The sequence below is a fragment of the Panthera tigris genome, chromosome A2, assembly GCF_018350195.1.
Source record: "Panthera tigris isolate Pti1 chromosome A2, P.tigris_Pti1_mat1.1, whole genome shotgun sequence".
Classification (NCBI taxonomy): domain Eukaryota; kingdom Metazoa; phylum Chordata; class Mammalia; order Carnivora; family Felidae; genus Panthera; species Panthera tigris.
Window position 1 is genome coordinate 15,791,869 of NC_056661.1, and position 23,877 is coordinate 15,815,745.

The 23,877-nt window shown below is 48.9% G+C and overlaps 2 protein-coding genes across 5 annotated transcripts in view; both read right to left on the reverse strand.

Moving 5' to 3' along the window:
* The window catches only part of FYCO1 (FYVE and coiled-coil domain autophagy adaptor 1), a 74,241-nt gene extending 71,400 nt beyond the window's left edge, over positions 1 to 2,841 (reverse strand). Inside the window, exon 1 of the mRNA XM_042978758.1 lies at positions 2,739 to 2,841. The gene's annotated coding sequence lies outside the window, so the exon portion shown is untranslated. The remainder of the gene's footprint in view (positions 1 to 2,738) is intronic.
* A 3,920-nt stretch (positions 2,842 to 6,761) lies between these two features.
* XCR1 (X-C motif chemokine receptor 1) overlaps positions 6,762 to 23,877 on the reverse strand; it is a 38,639-nt gene continuing 21,523 nt past the window's right edge. For 2 of the 4 annotated variants that reach the window (XM_042978759.1, XM_007088411.3), the window contains 2 exons: positions 17,498 to 17,584; positions 6,762 to 11,186 (listed from right to left, as the gene is read on the reverse strand). In XM_042978759.1, coding sequence (XP_042834693.1) covers positions 10,174 to 11,169 — 996 coding nt within the window. In that variant the 5' untranslated portion in view covers positions 11,170 to 11,186; positions 17,498 to 17,584 and the 3' untranslated portion in view covers positions 6,762 to 10,173. Of the gene's footprint in view, positions 11,187 to 12,510; positions 12,572 to 17,497; positions 17,585 to 23,877 lie in introns of those variants that run through there. The other 2 variants (XM_042978761.1, XM_042978760.1) reach the window with 2 other exon arrangements.

The window sequence follows — 23,877 nt, forward strand, 5'->3', positions numbered from 1 at the left end:
TTCAGCTCAGGTTTTTCTTCTGGATCCCACAGGCTCGGTTTTCTGCCCCAGGTCAAGGATGCAGTACCCCAGGCTCCTGAGGTGGTTAGCCAGACCTGCCCGTGGGCCCCAGAACAGCCGCAGGGTGACGTACTATAACCAGACCACAGATCCCCTCAGAACCACACTGATGTACATGTCCTCATCCCTGGAAACAGGATCTGGCCAAACTAGAAACAGGCGCTCGGTGTCTTTCAAATGCCACAAAGGCCTTTGTGAATGTGGAAGACCATTGGTGGTCACGAAAACCATCAGGCTGACCGGCTGCAACGTGTGGAAAAGGGGGAAATGCCCCCCTGCCCCACGGAGCTCCGCTCAACCACCCTCATCTCATAAAAGCCATGAGCCCATGTGGTCTGAGGCTGAAGCTCTTATTATAGGGACGTTACGGTGACAAACAATATGTCTACAAGCAGCAAGAGGATAATATAGACCCAAGGAAACATTTCAGTACCCACACTACTGATCCATTTCGTGGCTCAGAGGCCCTTATACCAATCAAGAGCTTTAAAAACAAAAACAAGCAAAAATCCCCAAGCTGACAATGAGATCACAAATAGAGAGTCTTGCTTATCTCTGGAGCAACACAATGACTTTGAGGCCCAGGTGAGCAGATGCTGACCAGCTGGACCCCCCTCATCTCTGCTCACGGGAGGCCTCTGGCTGGTCACGAGGCACCAGTTTTTGACCCTCACCTGCTGTGTGTCCTGAGGCTGCTCCAGGGAATGTGGCCCCAGACACTGAGCTCCTATCAGTGATTTTCACCATGAGACCACAGCTAGACAACACGTTTCCTCTGCCTCGTGTTTAAGGACATTCCAGTCTGGAGTCACCCAAGTTGTCCTTGGAATCACCAGAAAACACAGGTTACCCATCAGCCAAACCTCTCCCCTCAAGGGAAGGGAGGGACTGCCATTTCTTGAGTGCCTACTATGCGTTCTGGAGGCAGCAGCCCACAGCCTTGGTGACCAGCACAGGTCAAAGTCATCAGATGTTCTGATCTTATCTCTTTTGGGTAGTTTCTCTCATCGCAAACATCTGGGGGGGGTGGGGCGGGAAGTGTCTTCCTGCCCCCAAAGGACTAGTGTGGTTTAAAGTGTGGCTCTTGATCTCCTGCTTTTGCCCCAAAACCAGCCACACGGAGCAAAGACCATCCAAGGAACAGCCAGAGGACTGACACTAAAACAACTACAAAAATAACTGAAGTAAACTATTGGTTTACTATTGGTTACTATTGGTAGATTCTAACAGGCGAGCCAATGTTCACTATACAATCCTTTCAATGATTATGCTTCACTATTTTCCTAATAAAATGCCAAAAACAACTTAAAAACTAAAGGAAGCACAACCCAGAGATGAACACTTGTAAGAGAAGCAGAAAACCTGTTTCCTAAAGCAAAGAGGCTTCTCAGATCCCTTTAATCAAAGAAGGCCGACTCCCATCACTGAGACAATTAACTTTGGCTTCCAGGGTGATAAGAACAATGGCCCACAACTGGTACAGGGAATTCAGTAATTTATGAATAGCAACTGTCACAGAAGGGAAAGTCCAGTGGAGCTCACTTGATATGGGCACACTTTGGAAGGTGGGAGCCACTGAAAGCAGAAAACCTCAGTGAGACCGCTCTTTATTAGCACCAACACGCAGGGGAAGCCGCATTAGGCAGATGGCAGGGGAGTAAAGCTTGCTACAGAGACCACAAGGCTTGCAGGGGCAGGAGGGCAGTGAGCTGATTACAGCCTGATCCTCTGCCCTCAAAGAGCCCCTGACCCATTTCTCTGTGGGAAAGGAAACTGGCGTGGTAAAGACAAGCAGAGGAGCAGAGGCTGTGGCCGACACAAGCAGCTTCAGTAAATGCTTTTTTTTTTCTGGAGGGGGCAGCCAGTGGGAGTTGTGAAGAGTGACAAGGGGCATCAGAAGATACATGTGCACAGAACAGGGAGCCGTGTGGTTAATGTGTCAACCACACACACACACACACACACACACACACGCTTTCCTTACACAAAAATAAAATCCAGGCCTCCCCCTAGAACATCCCCCAGCGAGGTTCCGAATAGCATGGACTCTTTAGCGCAAGTCCCAAGCAGCCACACCACAGACAATCCCAAATCCACAGGTGTTTCAGGAAAGATCGGGGGGGGGGGGGGGGGGGGGAGGGAACTATTTTGAGCCCCTGCACCTGAACACAAGGTAAAGAGAACGGGCCGTGGCCCGAAGATGGCCCGGGATGAACAAATTGTCCCCTTACGGGAGGGAGGGAGAAACAAGGTCTGGGCTATCCCCGCCCGGCTGAGCCCGGAACTTCGCTTCTTAGAGTCAGTGGCCTCTCGGACAATCCTGGCAAAAACTCCACGACCTGTCCTCCTGTGCCTAAATGATCCAAGGGCTGTTCTGAGACTCCTATATGGTGGGCTCCTTTTCGGGGGTCCTGGAACCGGTGTTTGGGGATCTGTCTTTCCAACTGACCACCAGAGCCAGCCAGGGTTCCAGGTCAGTTTCAGCAGCGGACCGAGAGGTGCCTCCCCGGCCCTCTGGCCAAGGGCAAGGGCTCGGACCGGGTCTGGGGGAGACCCGGGATGGGCGGGGACGGTGAGGGCAACAGGTGACAAGCCGCGTCGGGAGGGAAGTTCTCCGCTCCGAGGCCGACAGCGGCCCAGGCGCCCCCGAGGTCCGGCCGGCCCCCCGCGGCACTTACGCGCTCGTGGGTCCACTGTTTGGCAGAAGCGAAACTTTCTGGGGCCCAGCGGAAGAGTGCGGTAGCGCGGCACAGCCCGCCATGATACGCAGAGCCGCCGCAGGCGGGCGCGGACTACAACTCCCGGCACGCTCCGCAGGCCAACGCCTACAAGTCCCGTCGGACCCCACGGCAGAGGGGCGTGGACTAGGACTCCCGGCTCGCGGCGCGCGCTGAGGTTTGCGTCTCCTCGCGCCGCGATGCCACCCGCCCTGGGCTAAGCCTCTCAGTCCCCGCAGGCTCGGTGTGTCCCCGAGTCATCGGTGTGGCACCTTGAAAGCAGCGCCGTCACCGTGTGGCTTTTGAGAACTTGCAGTGTGGCTAGTTTGAGCTGAACAGTACACGGGCTGTAAGTGCAAAATATACCTGACTTCCAGAGACTTCGTATGAAAATACCGTGAAGTAGCTTCTTACTACCTTTATACTGATTGCATGTTGAAAAGATAATATTTTTGGTAGGTTGGGCGGGCTAAATGAAAAGCATGTGTCGCTGGGCTTCCCGGATCCCCCTCACTTCTAAACCCAGGGACCTATTTGAACTCAGTGCTCAAAAACTATGTGTTAATGAATGAACTACCACTCCTGACTTCTGCCCCACTCTCGGCCCGATTTCTATTTGTAAGTTGTATTCTCTGTTTCTAAGTTGCAAGGCATTCTGAGGCTGGACTCAAGAGAGTGCATTCATTCATGATGTCTACTATGGATCCAAGGCAGGAGAGGAACCGCACCCGGGGTACTTCAGCCTGTGACGGAAGCCCAGGCTCTGCCATTCCTTAGTTCTGGCTGCAGCATCCTTTCCTCTGCCCTAGCTCCCACCACTTAATCGAGAAACACCGTTTTACCTCGCAGGACTTAGCTACTGGCGTCCAGCCAAGCGCCACGGCCCCAGCCATTGGCTGGGTGGGATAATACGGGAAAGGAAATAGATTTCCTACTTAAGGTTGGGGTATGGCATGTCATCAGCCATCTTTTATAAATTAATGAGGGACAGACAAATCAGTGATGAGATGGATGGAACAGTCAATCCGTGGGGGGTGTGGGGAAGTGATTTCCATTCTTCCTGTTGAAAACTATGAAAGGAAGAGGGAACAGGGGGACGATGGCAAAGGGAAAATCGTTGTGCCAACCACAGTCTGAGTGGTTTCGTGAGATACTGAGGGTGGGAGAGATTTTAATGTCGGATTTTAGTGCCACTTTCTCAGGACTATGAGCTCACGTCCTCAGGACTGTGACCCCACGTGACTGGGGCTGTGACCCCGCATGTTGAGAGCTATGGCTCCAATGAATGGGTCATGACCCCATGTGCCAGAAGCCTTGCCCCCATGTCCCTGGGGTCATGACCTTACAGGCTTGCAGCCATGCCCCTACTTGATCAGGACTGTGAGCTCACGTCCTCAGGGCTGTGACACCTTGTGCTCAGGTGCATCACCCTGTGTCCTCTGAGCCGTGGCCCACGGCGCTGGAGGCCGTGACCCCACTTGATTGGGGCCGTGACCCCACATCCTTGGAGCTATGACGTCTTGCCTCAGGCAGCGATCCCACGTGTTCGGGGCTATGAATGTTAGAGTGGACCTCCCTGAGCTCTGATGCCCTCCTGGGTCTAAGTGGGAAACAGAAATGTCACAGGGTGGCTGTGAGATGTGCACATATATGGGCCTGGCACAGAGCAGATCTCAGTAAAAGTCAGTTTCCAGTCTCCTGTGGGTGTCTTCAGTCAGGAGTCGTGTTCTGTGTGGTCAAGGTAGACACTAAAAGCCCACGAGGGGCTCTGAGATGCACTAGGATTCCCTTCACACCCACTGAAATGGCGCCCCGTGTTGGTCTGCTCATGCTGCCGTAACAAAGTCCCACCAGCTAGGTGGCTTAAACAGGTCTCCAGGCTAGACGTCTACGATCAGGGTGTCTGCCGGGTTGGCTCCTTCTGTGGCTGTGAGGGAACACCCATCCCATGCCTTTCTCTTAACTTCTGGTGGTTGCTGGCAATCTCTGGTGTTCTTGACTTGTGATAGCGTTAAGTCCAGCCTTCACCTGGCATTCTCCCTTGGTCTGGGTCTCTGTCCAAATTTCCCGTTTTTATAGGGACACCGGTCATATTGGATTACAGGCCTGCCCTCACCCCTGTGACCTCATTTTAACTAATTACATATGCAGTGACCCTCTTTCCAGACAAGGTCACATTCAGAGGTACCGGGAATTAGGACATGAACACAAGAGTTTCTTGGGGAGTAGGAGGAGGACACAGTTCAACCGATAACGTGCACGGAGCTACAGATTTGTATCCCCTAAAGAACGTCATGGAAATGCAACTCATGAAATTATAGACTCATAGACTTCATTTTTTAATCACGGGGAGGGATCTTAGAGTTTAAACCTCTCCAGTTGAGTTGAATAGATAAGGAGAGGAAGTGGCTTGCTAGGGATCCAGTCAGAACGGGGGATGTGATTTCCTATTGAGGCCAATATTTGTGGGTTTCCTCTAACTTTTAAATAAACAAGATGCTTTGAGGGGCCCCTGGGTGGCTCAGTTGGTTAAGCGTCCGGCTTCGGCTCAGGTCATGATCTCATGATTTGTGGGTTCGAGCCCCACGTCGGGCTCTGTGCTGAAAGCTCAGAGCCTGGAGCTTGCTTCGGATTCTATGTCTCCCTCTCCTCTCTGCCCCTCCCCTGCTCACACTGTGTCTATCTCTCAAAAATAAATAAACATTGAAAAAAATTAAATAAGATGCTTTGAAAAGTTAGTAATGTTCAGTGTTGTTGTTGTTGTTGTTGTTGTTTTAACTCACATTATCCTTATTTTTGGAAAAAAACCAGAGGCAGATTGTTGAACCAATTGTAACCAAAGTGGGGGGACAGATACAAGTGGGTACTTCCTTCCCCAAACTCCCATAGTTCATTGCAAGGTGCCTTGGAATAATAGTTTTAATGACACGTTTAAGGTGACGTGTTTAAGGCGTGCATTCCCAGTTGTGTGGACAATCGAGTCATATACTTTTCTCTGAGTCAAGGTTAAGTCATCTGGAAAAAGGACCACCAATTCCTTGGGACTAGAGTAATCCTATAGAAATCTTTCTCCAAATAAGAATGACCAGAGGCTGACCAACTTGAGAGTGGTGCTAATCCTTCTTTGCAAACTTACGCCCCCTAACATGGGCTTCCCTCTGCCTTCACACAGGGCAGGCCTGTACACACGTGGCCAGGAACATCCTGCAGGTCCACATGCCCCCTCTTATCCCCGGGCCCACCTCTAATCCTTGTAACCACCCAGTTCTCCATGCCCATCCATTGCCCATATCTTCTCTCTAACCATGAGTGATGCTCACCTCTGATTTTCTGAAATGGTCAAAGTCAAGGAACCAGGCTTCCATTGTCCTCCTTTGGGCCCTCTGGCCACACTTTCTCTTGTGGAGGAGCTGGGAGTGTGTGTCTAGCAGGGCGGGGGTGGGGTGGGGGGCGGGGGCGGTTACAACCACCCACACCTAAAATCTGGGCTGGCCCCAAAGTGGAGAGCATAGTTCAGGATAATCCTTCTTCCCCTTCCCAAACTTCCCCCAAACCTGCAAAGTATCTCCCACCAAGTTTTCAGGATGCCCCAAATTCCCGGGAGGAAGCATAGCATTCCTTCTGATTAGAGGGCTGATCTCTGAAAAGTCCTTGTTCCAACACAGTGGGTCATGAAATGGGGGGGGGGGGGGGGGAGGAACCTTGGACTTGAAGACAGCCCAGGGGAGAGACAGGGACAGAAAACTCGAGAGCCACAGAGCACTCGAGACACATTGGCCTCCTGGATAATTTTGCCTAAGGCCTAAATGGAGCAAATTTCCCACCATCCTGACCCACACAAGGCTTGTTCCACACTCTATGCCCCATCCTCTTCCTGTATCCCTCCCTTCACCCTGAATCCTAACCCAGATCCCCCGCAAGCAGAGGACTTTTAGGAATCTTATATAAAGACCTAGGTAGGAATGAGGGGAACACAGCCAGGGATGAGTCCATACACGCTACTCTTTTATTTGTGCGTATGATACAATGATGCTTTCTGTCTTTATGAGATGATTACAGTTGTAATTCCTATTTGGGGCTGAATCACTGGCAAAGCAAGTACTTTTACACACGTGATCTCATGTGTATCTTCATTGTGTGAATAGAGTCTGTCTTTGTGCTTTTGGCATTTATACAGTTTTACAGATGAGGACACGGAGAGTCTGGGAGGCCCATGGTCACAGTGATTCAGTAAAGGACCTTAGATTTGGGGTTTGGGTCCAAGGCTCACATCCCAAGGGCCTTCTCAGACAATCTACTTTGGGATCTGTTCTCCTGGATTTTCCAGACTCATGGGCCTCTTTGTCCCGTCACAGGGAGGCTTTACAAATGAAAGCTGTCAGGAGTTCAGCAAACCAGGCGGTGTGTGGGCTGATGGGCCATAGGGGAGAGTTCACGGGACGCCATTGGGCAGTGCCTGGTGTTGACCAGAAGGTATAATGTAAGCAAGTGTGGAAAGAAAAAACAGAAGTAGGAAAAAGCCAGAAAGATGGTCTCCTATTCACTTACTCAACCAACCACAAACATTGCCGGGCGTTGAGGGAGGTTCTAGATCGGCCACACGTGGCTTGTGCCCTTGAGGAACTTCCATTCTGGCTGGGGTCATCTGAGGTCTGGGGCTGCCCTGGGCTTGGAGTTCCTATTCAGAGACCAGCAAGGCTCCTCCCTTCCGGGTTTTGTCCAAGAGAGTGGGGTGGTGGGAATGCTGTGAAGACATCTTCCCTAGGAACTACCGTGGATTTTTTGTGTTCCCGGAGCAGCAGAAGGTCCGCAGCCCTGTGTCCAGGGCAACTTTTATTGACTCTCGTGGGACAGGCCCACAAGAGTGCAGCTGTGGTTCAGTGGGCGGAGGGAGGGGACAGCAGGAGGTTGTGGTCAACACAGTGTGTGGTCAAGGTGGCCACTAGTGTGCAGTGCTCTGGCTGATTTTTTTCAGCAGTGCTGCCTGTAGGGTCCTTTTCTGATAGGGCGTCTTCCCACTTAGCGAAGTGCTCTCAGGGGTACGGCTGAATGTGTCGGAAGAAATGCTTAGATGAACATCTTTGGAGGTGAAGGGATGGGATGGGTGAGGAGCAAACGAGACGAGCCTCTGTAGTGACGACCCCCCTCCCAACCTGCCTTCCAGGAAGAGTGGCGTTAAGACCACACTGCGTTGGTTTTGGGGGTTGCGAGCTGGAATCGTCTCCCCTTCTCCTCCCAGGGCTCAGCCTGCCCTCTGAATAAAAGTCAAACAAAACTTTAGTAATATTAGTTTGAAGGGGGTGCTGAACGACTACCCAGATCAGAAGCCTGAAGGCTTAACTCTGAGCCACGACTACCTCATTGCCTCTTTCCTTTTGCTGTTTCTTCTGTCCGTGGTGAGTGATGTCCCCACCTATTGGCTGGCAAGTCCATGAGAGCTTTATCCCTTCGTGAGGGTCTGAGACTCAATGCGTTTGATAACTGTGCAGAGGCGGGCTGCTGGTGAGACGGTCTGGCCCCTGCCTGACCGGACGGCTGTGCCGGCTGGTTTTGGAGGGGTTGGCTCTGCTCAGTCCTCGGTGACTGCCGGGTGAGACCGTCTGCAGGGCCAACGTGAGCACATCCTAAAATAAGCATAGTCAGAGTGCAATCTGGATGCTGAAAACCCGCAGCTAGATGGGAGACGTGTTGCATATCATAGCTCCAGCTCCTTTCACATGAGCTGGCCCCTGCATATTCGGCCCATGATTCTTTGCGGGAAGGAACGAATGGAGTAAGTGCCACCTTCTGCATGAAGCATTTACTTGCAGGATATAAAGATGACGAGATACCACTGCCTCCCTCCGAATGCCAAGAGCCCAGCTCCAAAGGTCCAGATAAGCAAACACCCACCTTGGCCAAGGCACCCAGGGTGAAGATTCCTGCAACACCTCCTGCTCTCAGGATGGATATTGAGCTGACCCTTCAGATTCATCACGGTCACCGGGAATGTTCTCCACCTGCCTGGTGGGTGGCACCCACTTTCCCTGGCCACGCCCGTTCCAAAACTGAGTCATCTTTGAGTCTTGTGCTTCCCCTCCCTCCACCCCCACGGCCCAGTCCTGCTGACTCTGCCTTTTCCCCATTCCCTCAGAGTCGTTCTTGCCCACAGTGGCTGCGTGTCCGTGGTTCCACCCCCAGATGACCTCGCTTCCTCAGCATCCTTCTGCGGTGCATCTCTTTCCCCACCCAGTGTGCTCTGAATGGACACCGGGGTGCTTCAAGACCCTCAGCGGTTCCTCATCTCTTGCAGATAGAGCCCCGACACCTCAGCGAGTCTTTCCGGGCCCCTGCAAGTTGGCACCAAGGAACTTTCCCAAACTTCCTGCGGGCAGGACCCTGGTCTTCCGACCCGCTAGGCATGGGCCCTGGTGTTCCATCACTGTGTATGAGCAAAGAATGACAGGTGTCGCTATTCTTCCAATGTATGTATTTTGGGGGGCCATGCCTGGGGGGCACGTGCCTCTTGCCCCAGGAGGCTAGTTTACAGATATTAACCTTTCTTCCCTAGTCTATACTCTCAGAGCACCACGCTTATTCGTCTCTGTGGCAATGGCTGTCACTTGACCTTGCTTTTTGGTTAGCAGCACACATGCCTGCCTCCTACACTGTCCCATAGCTTCACATCCCAAGGACGTACATGAAAGCCACCTTCTAACCTTTCCATACAACAAACCTGGTCCCGATCTGTGAACCTGATTTAGTTCTGGAGCGGGGCCTTTGGAAAAGCTCCCCAGGTGATTCTGACGTGCACCCCAGTTAGGTACATTCGGCTGTAACTCCTTGAATTCCAGAGTCTTCCACAGTCCCCAGAGTGGGACTTTGCGCACAAGAAGCACGGAATATATGCTTGTTGAATAAAGTAGCTACTAATAACAGCCCTCGGCTGGAGCTTAGAGAGCATGTGAAGCCTTCTCCTCTTCACCTCCGGCTACAGGTTCCATGACGTATTTGCACTTGGGTGGCCAGGCTTGGAGGCGTTTTACTTGGCTGGGGAAGACTGAAGGTCCAGTTTTAAGAATTAGGCCAGTAGCACCTGCTGGAAAGGACTGAGTCTCGGACCCTCATGAAGTCTTGGAAGATCCTCCTTTCTGGGACTCCTTCCAAGTCTCAGAGCCTTCTGAACGAAGCGATGTCTAAGCGAATGAATTAATAAAAGCAAGAGTGATGAAGTCAGAATTCAAGGCTTGTTTTTGTGGATGGCAGTATAACATTTCCAGCTGGGAGCCACTTTCTGCAGAAGGGGCGACAAGTGGGACCTGCTGGTGGAAAGGTACTGCTTTGGCCCCCAGCCCCATGGCCTTGGCATTCCCCACGGTGCCCTCCACGGCTCCTTCCTGCACCACCGAACTCCCTTTCAAAAGAAGGAGGCGCCCTCATAGTTGAAGGTGCCCAGGGTGTGAGGGGGGATGCTGGACGCCTGCTGCCGACAGAGCCAGAAGTGCCGGAGCAGACTTTTGAGATGCCTGCGGAACTTGACCCCGACAAAGACGTAGAGCACCGGGTTGAAGCAGCAGTGGGAGAAGGCGACGTTGCGGCAGATGAGCAAGGCGTAATCCAGCTGCTGGATGAACTCGCAGCTCTGGATGACCCTGAGTTTCAGCAGTGTCTGTAGAAACAGGATCAGGTTGTAGGGAGCCCAGCTGAGGAAGTACACCACCACGATGGTGAAGATGAGCCGGACCGTCCGGTGGTGCCGTTTGGACCGCGAGCGGAACAGGGTCCTGAGAATCTCCACGTAGCAGAACAGGATGATCCCGACGGAGAGCAGGAAGATGATGTTGTGCTGGTAGACCGAGGCTATGAACCATCTGACTTCCGAATAGTTGCAGTCCGGAGGAAACACCTTGTGGAAGATGGCATCGATGATTGAGGACAGGATGCTGGTCGCCCACACGGCCGCGGTCACCAGCACGCGGCACTGGAGGGTGTGGACGCGCATGGACGAGAGGGGCCTCACCACCGACACGTAGCGGTGGATGGTCATGATGGTCAAGAAGAAGATGCTGCTGTAGAGGCTGATGGAGAAGATCATGTTGAGGAGCTTGCAGAGGAAGTCCCCCAGCACCCAGCCCCAGTGGTACCCCAGGATCCACACCGGCAACAAGCAGGAGAAGGCCACGTCTGAGAGGCACAGGTTGAGGATAAAGACGTTGGTGAGGGACTCCAGGCTCTCGAACTTCACCAGGACCCACAACACCAGGCTGTTGCCCACCAGGCTGAGGAGAAACACCAGGAAGTACAGGATGGTGGTGCTGAGGGTGGCAAAGGCGAAGTTCTTGCTCTCACACAGAAAGCTCTGATCGTCATAGTCAAAAGGAGTGGTGGACTCTGGGATGCCTGAGGGCTCCATCTAGACATGGAGAGCATCTGAAATGAAAGAGATGGGGAGTTTCAAGCCACACGGTTAGGCGAGGATCGATAGGACCCACGTTATAAGAAAGTGTGGTCCAGGGGCGCCTGGGTGGCTCAGTCAATTGAGCCTCTGACTTCAGCTCAGGTGATGATCCCCTGGTTCACGAGTTTGAGCCCCACGTCGGGCTCTGTGCTGACAGCTCAGAGCCTGGAGCCTGCTTCGGATTCTGTGTCTCCCTCTCTCTCTGCTCCTCCCCCCCCTCAGGCTCTGTCTCTCTCTCTCTCTCTCTCAAAAATAAATAAAACATAAAAAAGAAAAAGTGTGGTCCATGGTCCAGCCACCCGTCATGAACTATTTGTAATGAGACTAAGAACTTTTGCCGAAACATGAAGCCACTAAGCAAACTGTATAGTTTGGTGGGCATTTTTTTTCTTAGCCAGGCTCTCTTGATGGGGGAAGTGGTGCATTCATCCACGTTCATTTACTCTGTCACAAGCCCACTTTCTCTTGAAGCCTGGCATTGGAGTAGCACTAAGCTAGACCAGTCTCCCAGTACGTGTATGAGAAAGAGCAGCGGAACCAGATTCAAATTTGGGCCCCATTACTGTATTTCTGGGCAAGCTGTCTAACCTTCCTGACCCTAAGGTCCTCATCTATAAAACAGGGCTAAGGATCCCCACATTGTTCCTTCGTCTATTTACCAAGTGTCTAAGTGAGCATTGACTCTGCCTGCCTGCCTTCCTCACTCTGTCTCTCCCCCTATCCCTTCCTCCCTCCCTCCCTCCCTCTTTCTTTCTTTCTTTCTTTCTTTCTTTCTTTCTTTCTTTCTTCCCCCTCCTCTCCTTCCTTCCATAAATCCTGACGGCAGGATTGTTTCAGGAAGCTTGCTTTCTCTTGGAACAGGTCCAAAAAGAAAGGAGCAAACATCTCCCATGTGAACTCAGGTAGGAAATAATCTCAAGACTACGATGAACACTGAGACTCTGGGAGACCAAATCGTCACTAACACAGATGTTCTGTGGAAGAAAGTATATGCAGAGTGACCTCTGAGGACCAAAGGAGCCATGAGGCAAAAAAAAAAAAAAAAAAAAAAGCTGACTGGTCCAATTTGCCAAGAAATGGTTTAGTAAAGGATCTTATGGATACAAGTCTGTCTTGGATGGCTGCGAGTCAAATAGATCTCTGCACCCCATCTCCCATAAGACCTGATCTTATAGCCCTAGAGGCTGGGGAGTACATCCTGGGAGACTCTCAGGAGGAAATGTTTGAGAATAGCTGTGTGTCATAGTCTTGTCTCCAGAGCAGGTCAAGGCCGCCATGCCCCAAGTGTATACTTACGGGTTCTTTATCATGCCCGTGGTTGGACAAAAAAAGAAAGAATGGTGGTGGTGGGGGTGTGTGTGGGGGGCTTGGGGGGGACTGTGCTCAAGAAGGCTCCAGGTCACAGAGTGGTCACCATGGTGGCTTTGTCCAAGATGGCGTCAGGCTGGCGGACGCGGAGGATTAACTCTCAGAGCAGAAAGCCGCCTCACGCAGGAGTCTGGTTTACAGAACTTCCTACAGAGGCAAACAAGCGGAAGCAACCTAAGTATCCGGTAGGAGGGAAGTCGCTAAGAAAACCGCACGGAGTCACATTGATTCAATCCTCGGCGCTAGTGAGGTTTTGGAAACGGGGAGACTAGAAGGCCGAGGAGAGGAAAGGGAACGTGACGGAAGAGCCAGAACTCTCGTTGAAAGAGGTGAGTGAAGCTTTGGGGAGGAAGACGGGAGACTTGGCGAAGCGGCTGCCTGCACCACGTAGGGGCCCCCTCATCACCTACTAGGTGCCAGGCACCGCGCCGTCACAGGCTACTCGTCTGCTCCCTCCGTGCCGTGACTGTCTGCAAGGCCGTCAGAGACACTGAGGCTCCGACTGGTGAAATGGCCTTCCCAGTGTTAATAGAGCCAGGGAGCAGGGAGGAGGGCCAAGCCGGGAGCCAGACCTAGGCTCTCTTGCCTTGTATTTGGAGAAGGAGAATTGGAAAGGTAGCCCAAGTGTCTCACTTACCTAGTTAGGGGCGGGAGGAATAACAAAGGGGGTCTCCAACGTGTCCTATTTTTAATACTGTTTTCTTACGGATTTTAAGAGCACTTCTTAGTCTTGTCAACCCATTGTGCCTTTTCTTTTTCGCTTTTGCTTTGAAGTTTATTTATTCAGGGGGGCCTGGGTGACTCAGTGGGTTGATTGTCTGACGTCAGCTCAGGTCACGATCTCGTGGGTTGTGAGTTCGAGCCCCACGTCAGTCTCTGTGCTGGCAGCTCAGAGCCCGCTTCGGATCCTGTGTCCCCCTCTCTCTCTGCCCCTTCCCAGCTTGTGCTCTCTGACACATAAATAAACACTAAAAGTAGAAAAATAAAGTTTATTTATTTTGAGAGAGAGAAAGAGAAAGAGAGAGAGGGAGAGAGAGAATCCCAAGCAGGCTCCACCCTGTCAGTGCAGAGCCCGATGTGGGGCTCAATCTCACGAATGGTGAGATCATGACCTGGACCGAAATCGAGAGTTGGAAGCATAACCAACAGAGCCACCCAGGCGCCCCAACCCACTGTGCTTTTTAGCTTTTCATTCTGTCCGGGTCTTTTAATTTTTTTGACATTTAGAAAGTAGGAGCTTACATCTGATTCAATACAACAGTACCTGATGACCTGTGACATAAGGCAGACCCTGTGACAGATGCTGGATTCTTGGGTGGAAACACGACTAATAAATAGTCTCTGTCTGCAAGAGGCTTCTAGTTCAGAATGACATTAGAAATCGTACAAAGGTCTGGGACCTCCTGTCGTGTGACTAGTTGGACGTGCAGGTAGTTTGGGACGGGAGCCTTGTACGCACCCCTTACGTCATATAGGGGATCCCCAAGTCTGCTGCTTGGCTCTTGTCTTCCTCTGACCCAGACCCAGTGGAGGCCGACCCATCTTCTTAACATCAGCGCCCCAGCTGCATGGTTGGAAATTTCTCAAAATGAAATGGCTTCTCCCGACAAAGGACGCAGGTACCTTGTCCCTCTTTTAATTTAGTAAAAACAAGTGGCTTTACACACTCTCGGTGTTGTCACATCTCTTGTGACCACCGAAGAAAGCACCGGAGAGATGGGGTGGCTTCCTGCGCTGATGATTTGCGTGGAATCACCGGAGCAGAATAGTCACACGTCTCTCCTTGTAGTGGAGTTCGCATTTTCTGCTCAACTCTCCGGAATAAAAGAAGTCCTCGGGCTGGTCTGGGATGACAGGAAGCCGGTGACCAAAGTACTCGATGTCGGTATCTCCCGCCTCACCTAGTCTTTTCCTGATCTGTGGTCCTGAGTAGTGCAGCTTGAGTGGGTTGGTAAGAGAACTTTCCAGTTCCTGTTCGGGTTACCAAGTACTGAATTATTTGCTATGGAGAAAATAACGCTAAGGGGGTTTCACTTCTCGGTAAAGGCTGAGTAAGCTCCGGTGAACTAGGTACAAACCCTGGAACAAAAACGAAAACCGAACCCAGAAACCTGCCTGCGGGCACTGCTGAGCTACCAAAAGATGGTAAATATTGGAAGGGACTGGGCATCTGAAAAAGGAGAACGGCTGAATGGTGGGAGTCCTACTTTTATGGCTCTGGCCTCGGGGCAGGACCCGGTCATGAGGGGCAGCTGAAATTCCAGTAGCAAAGTCACCATTTTTTGGTCTTGAAAAACCGGAGGGCTGAGTTTAGGACAACCGCAGCCACTGGAGAGGAGGTGAGGGGACATCACAGAGAGGCTGTCCTCACTCTCTAGCTGACCTCTGAACCAGGAATGTCCCCTGGGAAAACCGGAGGCACCGAACTGAAATGGACTCACTGCCCACTTCGGGGGAGGCCGAGTTTAGAATGTGAGCCAGCCACGTTGATTACGTGCGGAAACCAACAACATATAAAACAATCAAAACGTTTCAGAAGAATGAAACAGAATCCGGTCTGCACAGCATAACGTCCACGATGATGAGGCTACAATACCACCTGTGCAGCATAGGGAGAAAAAGCAGAACGTGGCCCCTCCTCAAAAACGTGGCGCCTCGGTGGCTCAGTCGGTTGAGCATCTGACTTCAGCTCAGGTCATGATCTCGCGGTTTGTGGGTTCAAGCCCCACATCAGGCTCGCTGCTGTCAGCGTAGAGCCCGCTTCGGATCCTCTGTCCCCCTCTCTGTGTCCCTCCCCTGCTTGCGCTCTCCCAAAAAGAAAATAAATGTATAATAAAAAGATAAGAAACTGACCCTGAGATGCCCCAGATATTAGAATCTACAGATATGCATGGGAATGCAACTCTTTTCACTGTGCCCCAGAGACTACAGGGAAATATATCCCTAGTGAATGGACAGGTAAATCCCAGCAGAGAAGGAGAAAAAAAAATCTATGAAAGAACCAAAAGGAAGTAGAAACCAATAACCATAAGATATCTGGAAGAGCCAAAATAATTTGGAAGTAAAACAACATACTTCTTTTTTTTTTAATTGTTTTAATGTTTTTATTTATTTTTGAGATAAGGAGACGGGGCAGGGGGAGGGAAGAGAGAGAGAGAAGGAGACACAGGATCCGAAGCAGGCTCCAGGCTTTGAGCTGTCAGCACAGAGGCTGACGTGCGGCTCAAACTCATGAACCGTGAGATCATGACCTGAGCTGAAGTCAGACGCTTAAAGGACGGAGCCACCCAGGTGCCCCCTAAAGCAATATGCTTCTAAAGAGTCTGAGTCAAAGAAGAATTCACAGGCAAACTGTGAAATATTTGGAACTGAATAATAAGAATAAATGGCACATGTTAAAACTCATGGCACACAACTGAAGCATACTTAGAGACAAATTTATACCTTTCAATGCTTAGGGTAGAAAGAAAAGAGGCCTAAAATTAAGGATCTGAAATCAATGATTCAGAAGCTGGGCGGAAAAAAAAGAGCAAATTAAAACCCAAAGAAAGTAGAAGAAAGGAAATAAAGATAAAAGAAGAAATAAAGAAATAGAGAGTAAGAAGAGAGAAAATGTGCAAAACCAAAGGTGGTTGCTTGAAAAATTTTTTTTGAAATATAATAAAATTCTAGCTACATTGAGAGCAGAAAGAAAGAGGACACAAATTCTGAATAGCAGATTTGAAAGAATGGTTATTGCTGCAGATTATTGCTGTACAGACAGATCTTACCAACTTTAAATGACTAACAAAGCAAAAAAAAACAAAAAGAATAAATGACAACTATTATGATCAATTTTATGCCAGATTCAACAACTTACATAAAATGGACACATTTCTTTAAAAATTCCACCTACCAAAGCTGGCATGAAGTGATACGGCAAATCTGAAAAGTCCTACCTTTATGAGACAATTTTCATTAACTATTAAGAAAAAAAAACCTTCCCAGAAAGAAAACTCCAGAACTACATGATTTTTTCTCATACGTTCTGTCAAACATTTAAGGAAGAGATAACACCAATCCTAGACAAACGACCTGAGTGAGATACAGGATGGAATATCGCTCAGATCGTTTCATGAGGCCACCGTCACCCTGATACCAAAACCAGACAAAACCAGCACAATAAAGAAAACTACAGACCCATATCCCTCATGAACGCAGACACAAAAATCCTTATCCAAGTATTAGCACATCAAATCGGCAATAATTTAAAAGGACGATACGTCGTGACCAAGCGGTGTTTACCCCAGAAATATGAGAATGGCTTAATGTTTGAAGAACCAAGCCATTTAAATCCTTGCATTAACAGAATAAAGACAAAGACCACATGACACTGTTTGATCAACGCAGAAAAGTATTTGACAAAGCTCAATACCCACTCGTGATGCCAACTCTCACCAAGTCAGAAATTAAAGGGGTATTGGACGTCTATAAAAGCGATTCCACTTTTCTGTTGGCTATTCACTCATTTACTCAAAAGCTTCTGGGCTGGGCTTGGGAGGTCTTGGGCACACAAGGGAGAATGGCACCAAGTAACTCTCCGAATTCCTTTCTAGGAGCCCGGTTCCCTTTTGCCTGTCACTGCTCTCCCTCCCTGTCTCTGCTTGCCCACCTCAGCTCCAAGAGAGCAAATGTAGCTTTTCCTGTCCGCCATATAACTTGGATTGAGAAAACCAGATTTAAATTATCCAACGACTAATAATAACAATGCCTGACCTTAGCGATGCAGATTTGGGGGAATCCCCATGAGGGCTTGGGACTCTCCATATTTACCAGCTCTCCAGTTGGTTCCGATGCCCACAGGGAGTTGAAGAACCCGTGGTACAAGCTATTAACATTAGAGGAAAACACAAGTGACACACATAAAGGAACTCACCTATATCTACACCTCCTGTGTGTCTTGAGGCAGAAATGATGTTTCCCTGTTGCACGTTGTGCTCCAAGAAACTGAAACAGCCAGAAGCTAGAGGAAGGTCGGAGAAAACTGTAGTACGCTGTCTCAGAGGGAGACAGGGAGCCTTGACTAATCCCTCCTCTCCCACCTCCTGGCTTCCCGCTTGACCCACCCCCAACTTCCCTATCCCCACCCAAGACCTCACGTCACAACCTGGCCCCATCACTGGTCACCCAGCGTGTCTCCAAAGGCAGGTGGGGTCGACAATGCAGGAGTCACCTGAGCCCCCGGATCCCACTGAGAATAGAGTCAGGTAATTTTGGAGTGGGAAGGGATCCTAAAGGGTACGTTTTTAAAAAGCTGCATTTGTATGTTAGCTGAAATTACATTTTATTAATGTACCAGTTACGTATGATGACGACGATGATGATTTTAAGTCGAGGTGAAATTCACGTAACATAAGATTTGCCATTTTATTTTATTTTTTTTTAATTTTTTTTTAACGTTTATTTATTTTTGAGGCAGAGAGAGACAGAGCATGAACAGGGGAGGAGCAGAGAGAGAGGGAGACACAGAACCTGAAACAGGCTCCAGGCTCTGAGCTGTCAGCACAGAGCCCGACGCGGGGCTCGAACTCACAGACCGTGAGATCATGACCTGAGCCGAAGTCGGACGCTTAACCGACCGAGCCACCCAGGCGCCCCAAGATTTGCCATTTTAAATGGCAGGATTCAGTCGTTTCCGGCATATTTCACAATATTTATGAGCCATCATTGCTCTCCAATTCGGGAACATTTTCAGCGCCCTCAAAAGAAATCACACTTGTTAGAGGTCAGTCCGGTTCCCCATGTCCCTCCATCCCCTGGCAAACCACTGATCTACTTTCTGTCTTTATGGTTTTGCCTGTTCTGGACGTTTTGTCTAAGTGGAATCATACAATATGTGACCTTTGGTGACTGACCTCTTCCACTTAGTATAATGTTTTGAAGGTTCATCCACATCGTGGCATGTATCACTACTTCACTCAATTTCATGGTTGAATACTATCCCCTTGTGTGGATAAACCACATTTCCTTGGCCCATCCATCAGTTGGAGGACATGTGGGTTGTTTCCACTTTTTGGCTATGATGAACAATGTTGCTCTGAACAGTCACGCACAGGTTTTTTGCGTGGACATATATTTTCAGCTCTCTCGGGTTTCTACCCAAGAGTGGAATTGATGGGTTGTAGGGTGACTCCTATGTTTAACTTTTTGAGGACCTGCCGGCCTGTTTTCCACAGAGCTGCACCATTTTACTGTCCCACCAGTAATGCGTGAGGGTACCAGTTTCTCCATATCTTCACCGACACTGGCGAGTTTTCTATTTTTTAATTATACGGTATGACGTGGTAGCTCACTATGATTTTGATTTATGTTTCCGAAATGGGTAACAAGGTTAAGTATCTTTTCATGAGCTTATTGGTCAGGTGGGTGTCTCGTCGAGAAGTATCCATTCAGAACTTTTGCCTTTTGGGGGGCGGCTGGGTGGCTCAGTCAGTTGAGCATTCGACTGCGGCTCAGGTCATGATCTCGCAGTTCGTGGCTTCAAGCCCTGTGTCTGGCTGTGTGCTGACAGCTCGGAGCCCGCAGCCTGCTTCGGATTCTCTGTCTGTGTCTCTCTCTGCCCCTCCCCTGCTTGTGTGTGCACTCTCTTTCTTTCTCTCTCTATCTCTCTCAAAAATAAATAAATAAACATTAAAAAACAGGACCTTTGCCTTAAAAAAAATATTTATTTATTTTGAGAGAGAAAGCGTGGACATGCGTGAGTGGGGAAGGGCAGAGAGAGAGAGAGAGAGAGGGAGAGAGAGAATCCTAAGCAGGCTCCATGCTGGCAGCACAGAGCCTGACTCTGGGCTCGATCCCATGAACTGTGAGATCATGACCTGAGCCGAAACCAGGAGTCAGACACTTAATCAACTGAGCCCCCCAGGTGCCCTTGAACCTTTGTATTTTAAAAGGATAATACATCATGACTAAGTGGTGTTTATCCCAGAAATATGAGAATGGTTTTAAAATTTGGGTTATTTGGCTTTTAATTATTAAATTGCAAGCGTTATTTAAATATTCTGGATACTAGAGTCTTATCAGATATATGCTTTGCAAATAACTTTTCCCATTTTGTGAGTACTTTTTAAATGTGTTGATAGTGTCCTTTGACACACGAAAGTTTTTAATTTTGATGAAACCAAATTTACGTATACATTTTTTATTCTTGTGATCAATTATATTAGGTTAATACTGGCTTCCCAGAATGAGTTAAGAATATTCCTTCTGCTTCTAACTTCTGAATGAGATGTAGAGAATTGATACAATTTCTTCTCTAAAGGTTTGGTAGAATTCACCCATGGACCCATCTGGGCCTGGGGACTTCTGTTTTGGAAAGTTATTAGTTATGGATTCAGTTTCTTATTAGATATAAACCTGTTCACGTTGTCTGTTTCTTCTTGTGTGAGGTTTGACAGATTGTGTGTTTGAAGGAATTGGTCCGTAGGTTATCAAATTTGTGGGCCTAGTATTGTTCCGAATATTCCCCTAGTTTTCTTTTCATGTTGATGTGGAGTTTGTAGTGATGTCTCATCTTTCGTTTCTGGGATTAGTAATTTGAATCCTCTTTTTCTTAGTCTGATTAGAAGCTTATTGATTTTATCAAATGTTTAAAGAACCAGCTTTAGTTTTGTTGAGTTTCTCTCCAAAAATGGGATCACATTTATCCTTTTTCCTTTAAACAAAATGCCATGAACATCTTTCCAAGCCTATTTTACTCTTTTTAGCCGCTGCACTGTGGTGTCATACTTTACGTATTTCCCTGTCCAAAGAAACAGGAGAGGTGTCCAAATGGACACCCAATTTGCTTCCAAATTTTCAAATGACCACAGTGATACAGGGAACATCAGTGTGTGTGTGTGTGTGTGTGTGTGTGTATGTGTGATTGTTCTTTGCCAAGGTAGGTAACGATTGCGAGGGCTCGGAAGTGTTCAACAAGTGTTTATTCCTTAAACATGAAGACACAATTTGAAACTCAGGTTTTCGCATTTCCTCATGTTTGATTTCAGTGTGAAAAAGAACCCGTGGTCACGCCTTAAACACAAAGTCCTGAAACACTGGTCGGGCTGGACAAAGGTGGAACTGAGTTCCAGCCTCATGCAGATTCGACATGCAGAAGGGGAAGTCCAGTCGTAAGTACAGCACCATGCAGATGGGGGCCTGGTAACCACAGTTCGGGTCCGGACCCACGCGTGGGGAAGTGGGATTCAGGGCAGAGACTAGCTAGCACCAGAGGCATCAACATCGAGTGGGACAGGAATTAATTGCTGTAATAGGCACGGCTGATTCTAGATCTCCTGGGTCTCACAGCCTCATTGGACCGTATGGCTCTGTCTGAGCCCATCGACACGAGACCAGCCACGAGCAGGTGTACGTCAAGGGTCTTGCAGCTTCGGGAGTCCTTGGAGAGATACACATTGGCCTCACTGGGTGGCCCGTTCCCAGGGGACATCTTCAGTCATGGAAGTGAGGAGTCCCAGAGACCAAGGATCTCACGGAGGGGTTACAAGGGAAGAACACCACAGTCTGTGGATGACCACACAAGACACCGCTTCAGGCACCTCATCATCAACTGACGTAGGCTTCGGGGACGGGATGGACAAGCGCCAAGTTTCTGTCAGTGGGGAGCGCGTGCTAGGGCCATCATAATCGGGACTTCGAGGTTAACATGCTTTTATTTGAAACTTAGGCTGGAGAGCTTGGGGTCTCTCTAGTTGTGCCAGAGCCTAGGACAGAGTTAGATCTACAGGAGGAAATTAAATCATCTTAGCTCCAAGGGTTACAGGAAAGCATGACTCCATGGGGGTCACAGGGAGTCACTGTACACTAGGTCCTCAAATATTATTTTTATTATATTATTATTATTGAATGGGTAATGGAGTCACAGGAGTCCATGTAGATCATAGATCAAAATCGAAGATACACATTGAAAGAAGAAAACAGGAATTCACAATTCCGTATCAATAATAAGTAAATCGGTGAGCGGGTAGGGCTCTGCTTGAGGGGAAAAGCCAGTAGGTAAATGTGGAGGCGGATCTGGGGTTGGAAAATCGCTGTGCAACCATCACAGAGAAGAACAAGAACCTCCAACAGGTGCTAACTCTCGGGGTGGGGATTTTTGATGAGGGGCAGTATATTTGCATGGTTCTTTTTTTAAATAATGTTATTTTTTTTATGTTTATTTATTTAATTTTGAGAGAGAGAGAGAGTGCAGAACCAGATATGGGGCTTGAACTCATGAACCGTCAGATCACGACCTGAGCCGAAATCAAGGGTCAGATGCTCAACCGACTGAGCCACCCAGGCACCCTCATTTGCATAGTTCTAAAGTGTCTCCACACAGACTACTTATTAGTTATAAAGGAAACGATAGCAATTATACAGCAGAGAAATCAGACAACCTTGACCAAATGATCACATTTAACATCCCCAATAAGGGGCGGGTGGACGTCACGTGCCTCCAGATACGATATCCTGAGGAGGACACAATATCGGTGCCCCGAGGAGGGCACAGCAGAGGTGCCCAGATGTTAAGTCACTCACCCACAGCCAAAGAGCAAGAAAACAATAGCTGAGTGGGCTTTATCCCAGCTTGTGTGGCTCCAAGGTATCAGGTTGCAGGGCGGTGGGGGGAGGGGGGGGATGGCTTGGTTTAAGGTGAGCCACACCGCTGTCCAAGGTCGGGCTTGGGACCGTGATGCAGTACCTGGTTCCGCAGGCTGGGGTGGACGGTCCCCGTCTATTCACCCTCCAGCCACTGTCAGAAATGCTGCCGCAGGCACAGCCCTCGTTATATGTGCCAGACCAGCATTGTGAGATTTCGACACCAATTTTTCTTTTCCTACGAAATCCTTTCTTTTTTTTTTAATTTTTTAACGTTTATTTATTTTTGAGAGAAAGAGACAGAACGTGAGCAGGGGAAGGGCAGAGAGAGGGAGACACAGAATCCGAAGGAGGCCTCAGGCTCCGAGCTGTCAGCACAGAGCCCGACGCGGGGCTCGAACTCACAAGCAGTGAGATCACGACCTGAGCTGAAGTCGGACACCCAAGCGACTGAGCCACCCAGGCGCCCCACTAACGTAGACTCTTAATCAAATACTTATACAGGTAAAGTTCTGGGTGTTCATGTATTTGATATCTTAGGACATTTTAGCCAAACTAAGGTGTATAATGAGAAAGGGGACAAAGAAAAGGATGAACTCGGGGTTTCCAGTTGCCGGCTCAAGTTGTGCGTAAATAACCTGAAAATTTCTATTATCTGTCCTTAAACCCTATTTCTTATAGCCACAGGGCTAAGATTTCTGAACACTAAACCAATTCTCCACCTGCCAGTGGCTGAATTACAATGTAAATCAAGTCCATAGTATCACAAGGTGTCTTCTGTTAAAGGAGGGCATTGGTTGGGAAGGAATGGGATTCCGAAAACTGGAATAGGGATATACAGGAAGATCTCAAGGAAGCTGAAGGTATAGAACCCTAAATTCTCCTGAGTCTTCTTTGGTTATTCTTTGACATGCAGGTACCACCCACAAATGGTGGCATCCTTCTCTGGGGCATTCCTGAGTGACAGGGATGAAGCGAAATCCTCTCGGTGAGCAGCATTTTGAGCATTGCACTTGGCTGTTCATTTTGCTTGGAAGGAGAAACGGGTACCCAGACACCCAGTCCTGCTATTTATAGATAGCCCCTGATTTCAGGGCCATGGACCTCATCCTGTACACAGCAAATTTGCTAGTTGATTTCAGAAAGAAAATCTTCCTTCCCTGACTTCCGGATTCAGGGAAGAGAAGTAAGGATTCTCACTGTCACTTCTATGGAACATGAGTTTACAGGTTACATTTCCTATTTCTACCAAAAAGAAGAAAGGTTGCTTGGCCATTTTTCACTTCCACTTGGCTGAGGCCTGAATGCCCATGGCCAAAGCCAACCCCCCCTCCCCGCCCAAGGTTGTTTTTTTCCTTTGATCCAACTTTTAATATCGAGGTATGTGTAAGATATATTGTACATTTACTAACATATGTGTTTATAATAGCAGACGTGCATGCATTTATAATAATAGAGTCATATTGCCACCTGACATGATACGACCGTCTTGCATACAGCCGCCACTATGCTAACCCTTTCCCCACGCAGGTTGCAAAGTCTTTGGGTGATATTCACTCTTTCCCTTGATACACTTGAAAATGCGCTGTATGGTTAATTATCGTTAATACATCTTGGATTGAAAGAGAATAAGAGAAGGAAGAAAACACAAATACTTGCTTCATACGTGTGTAT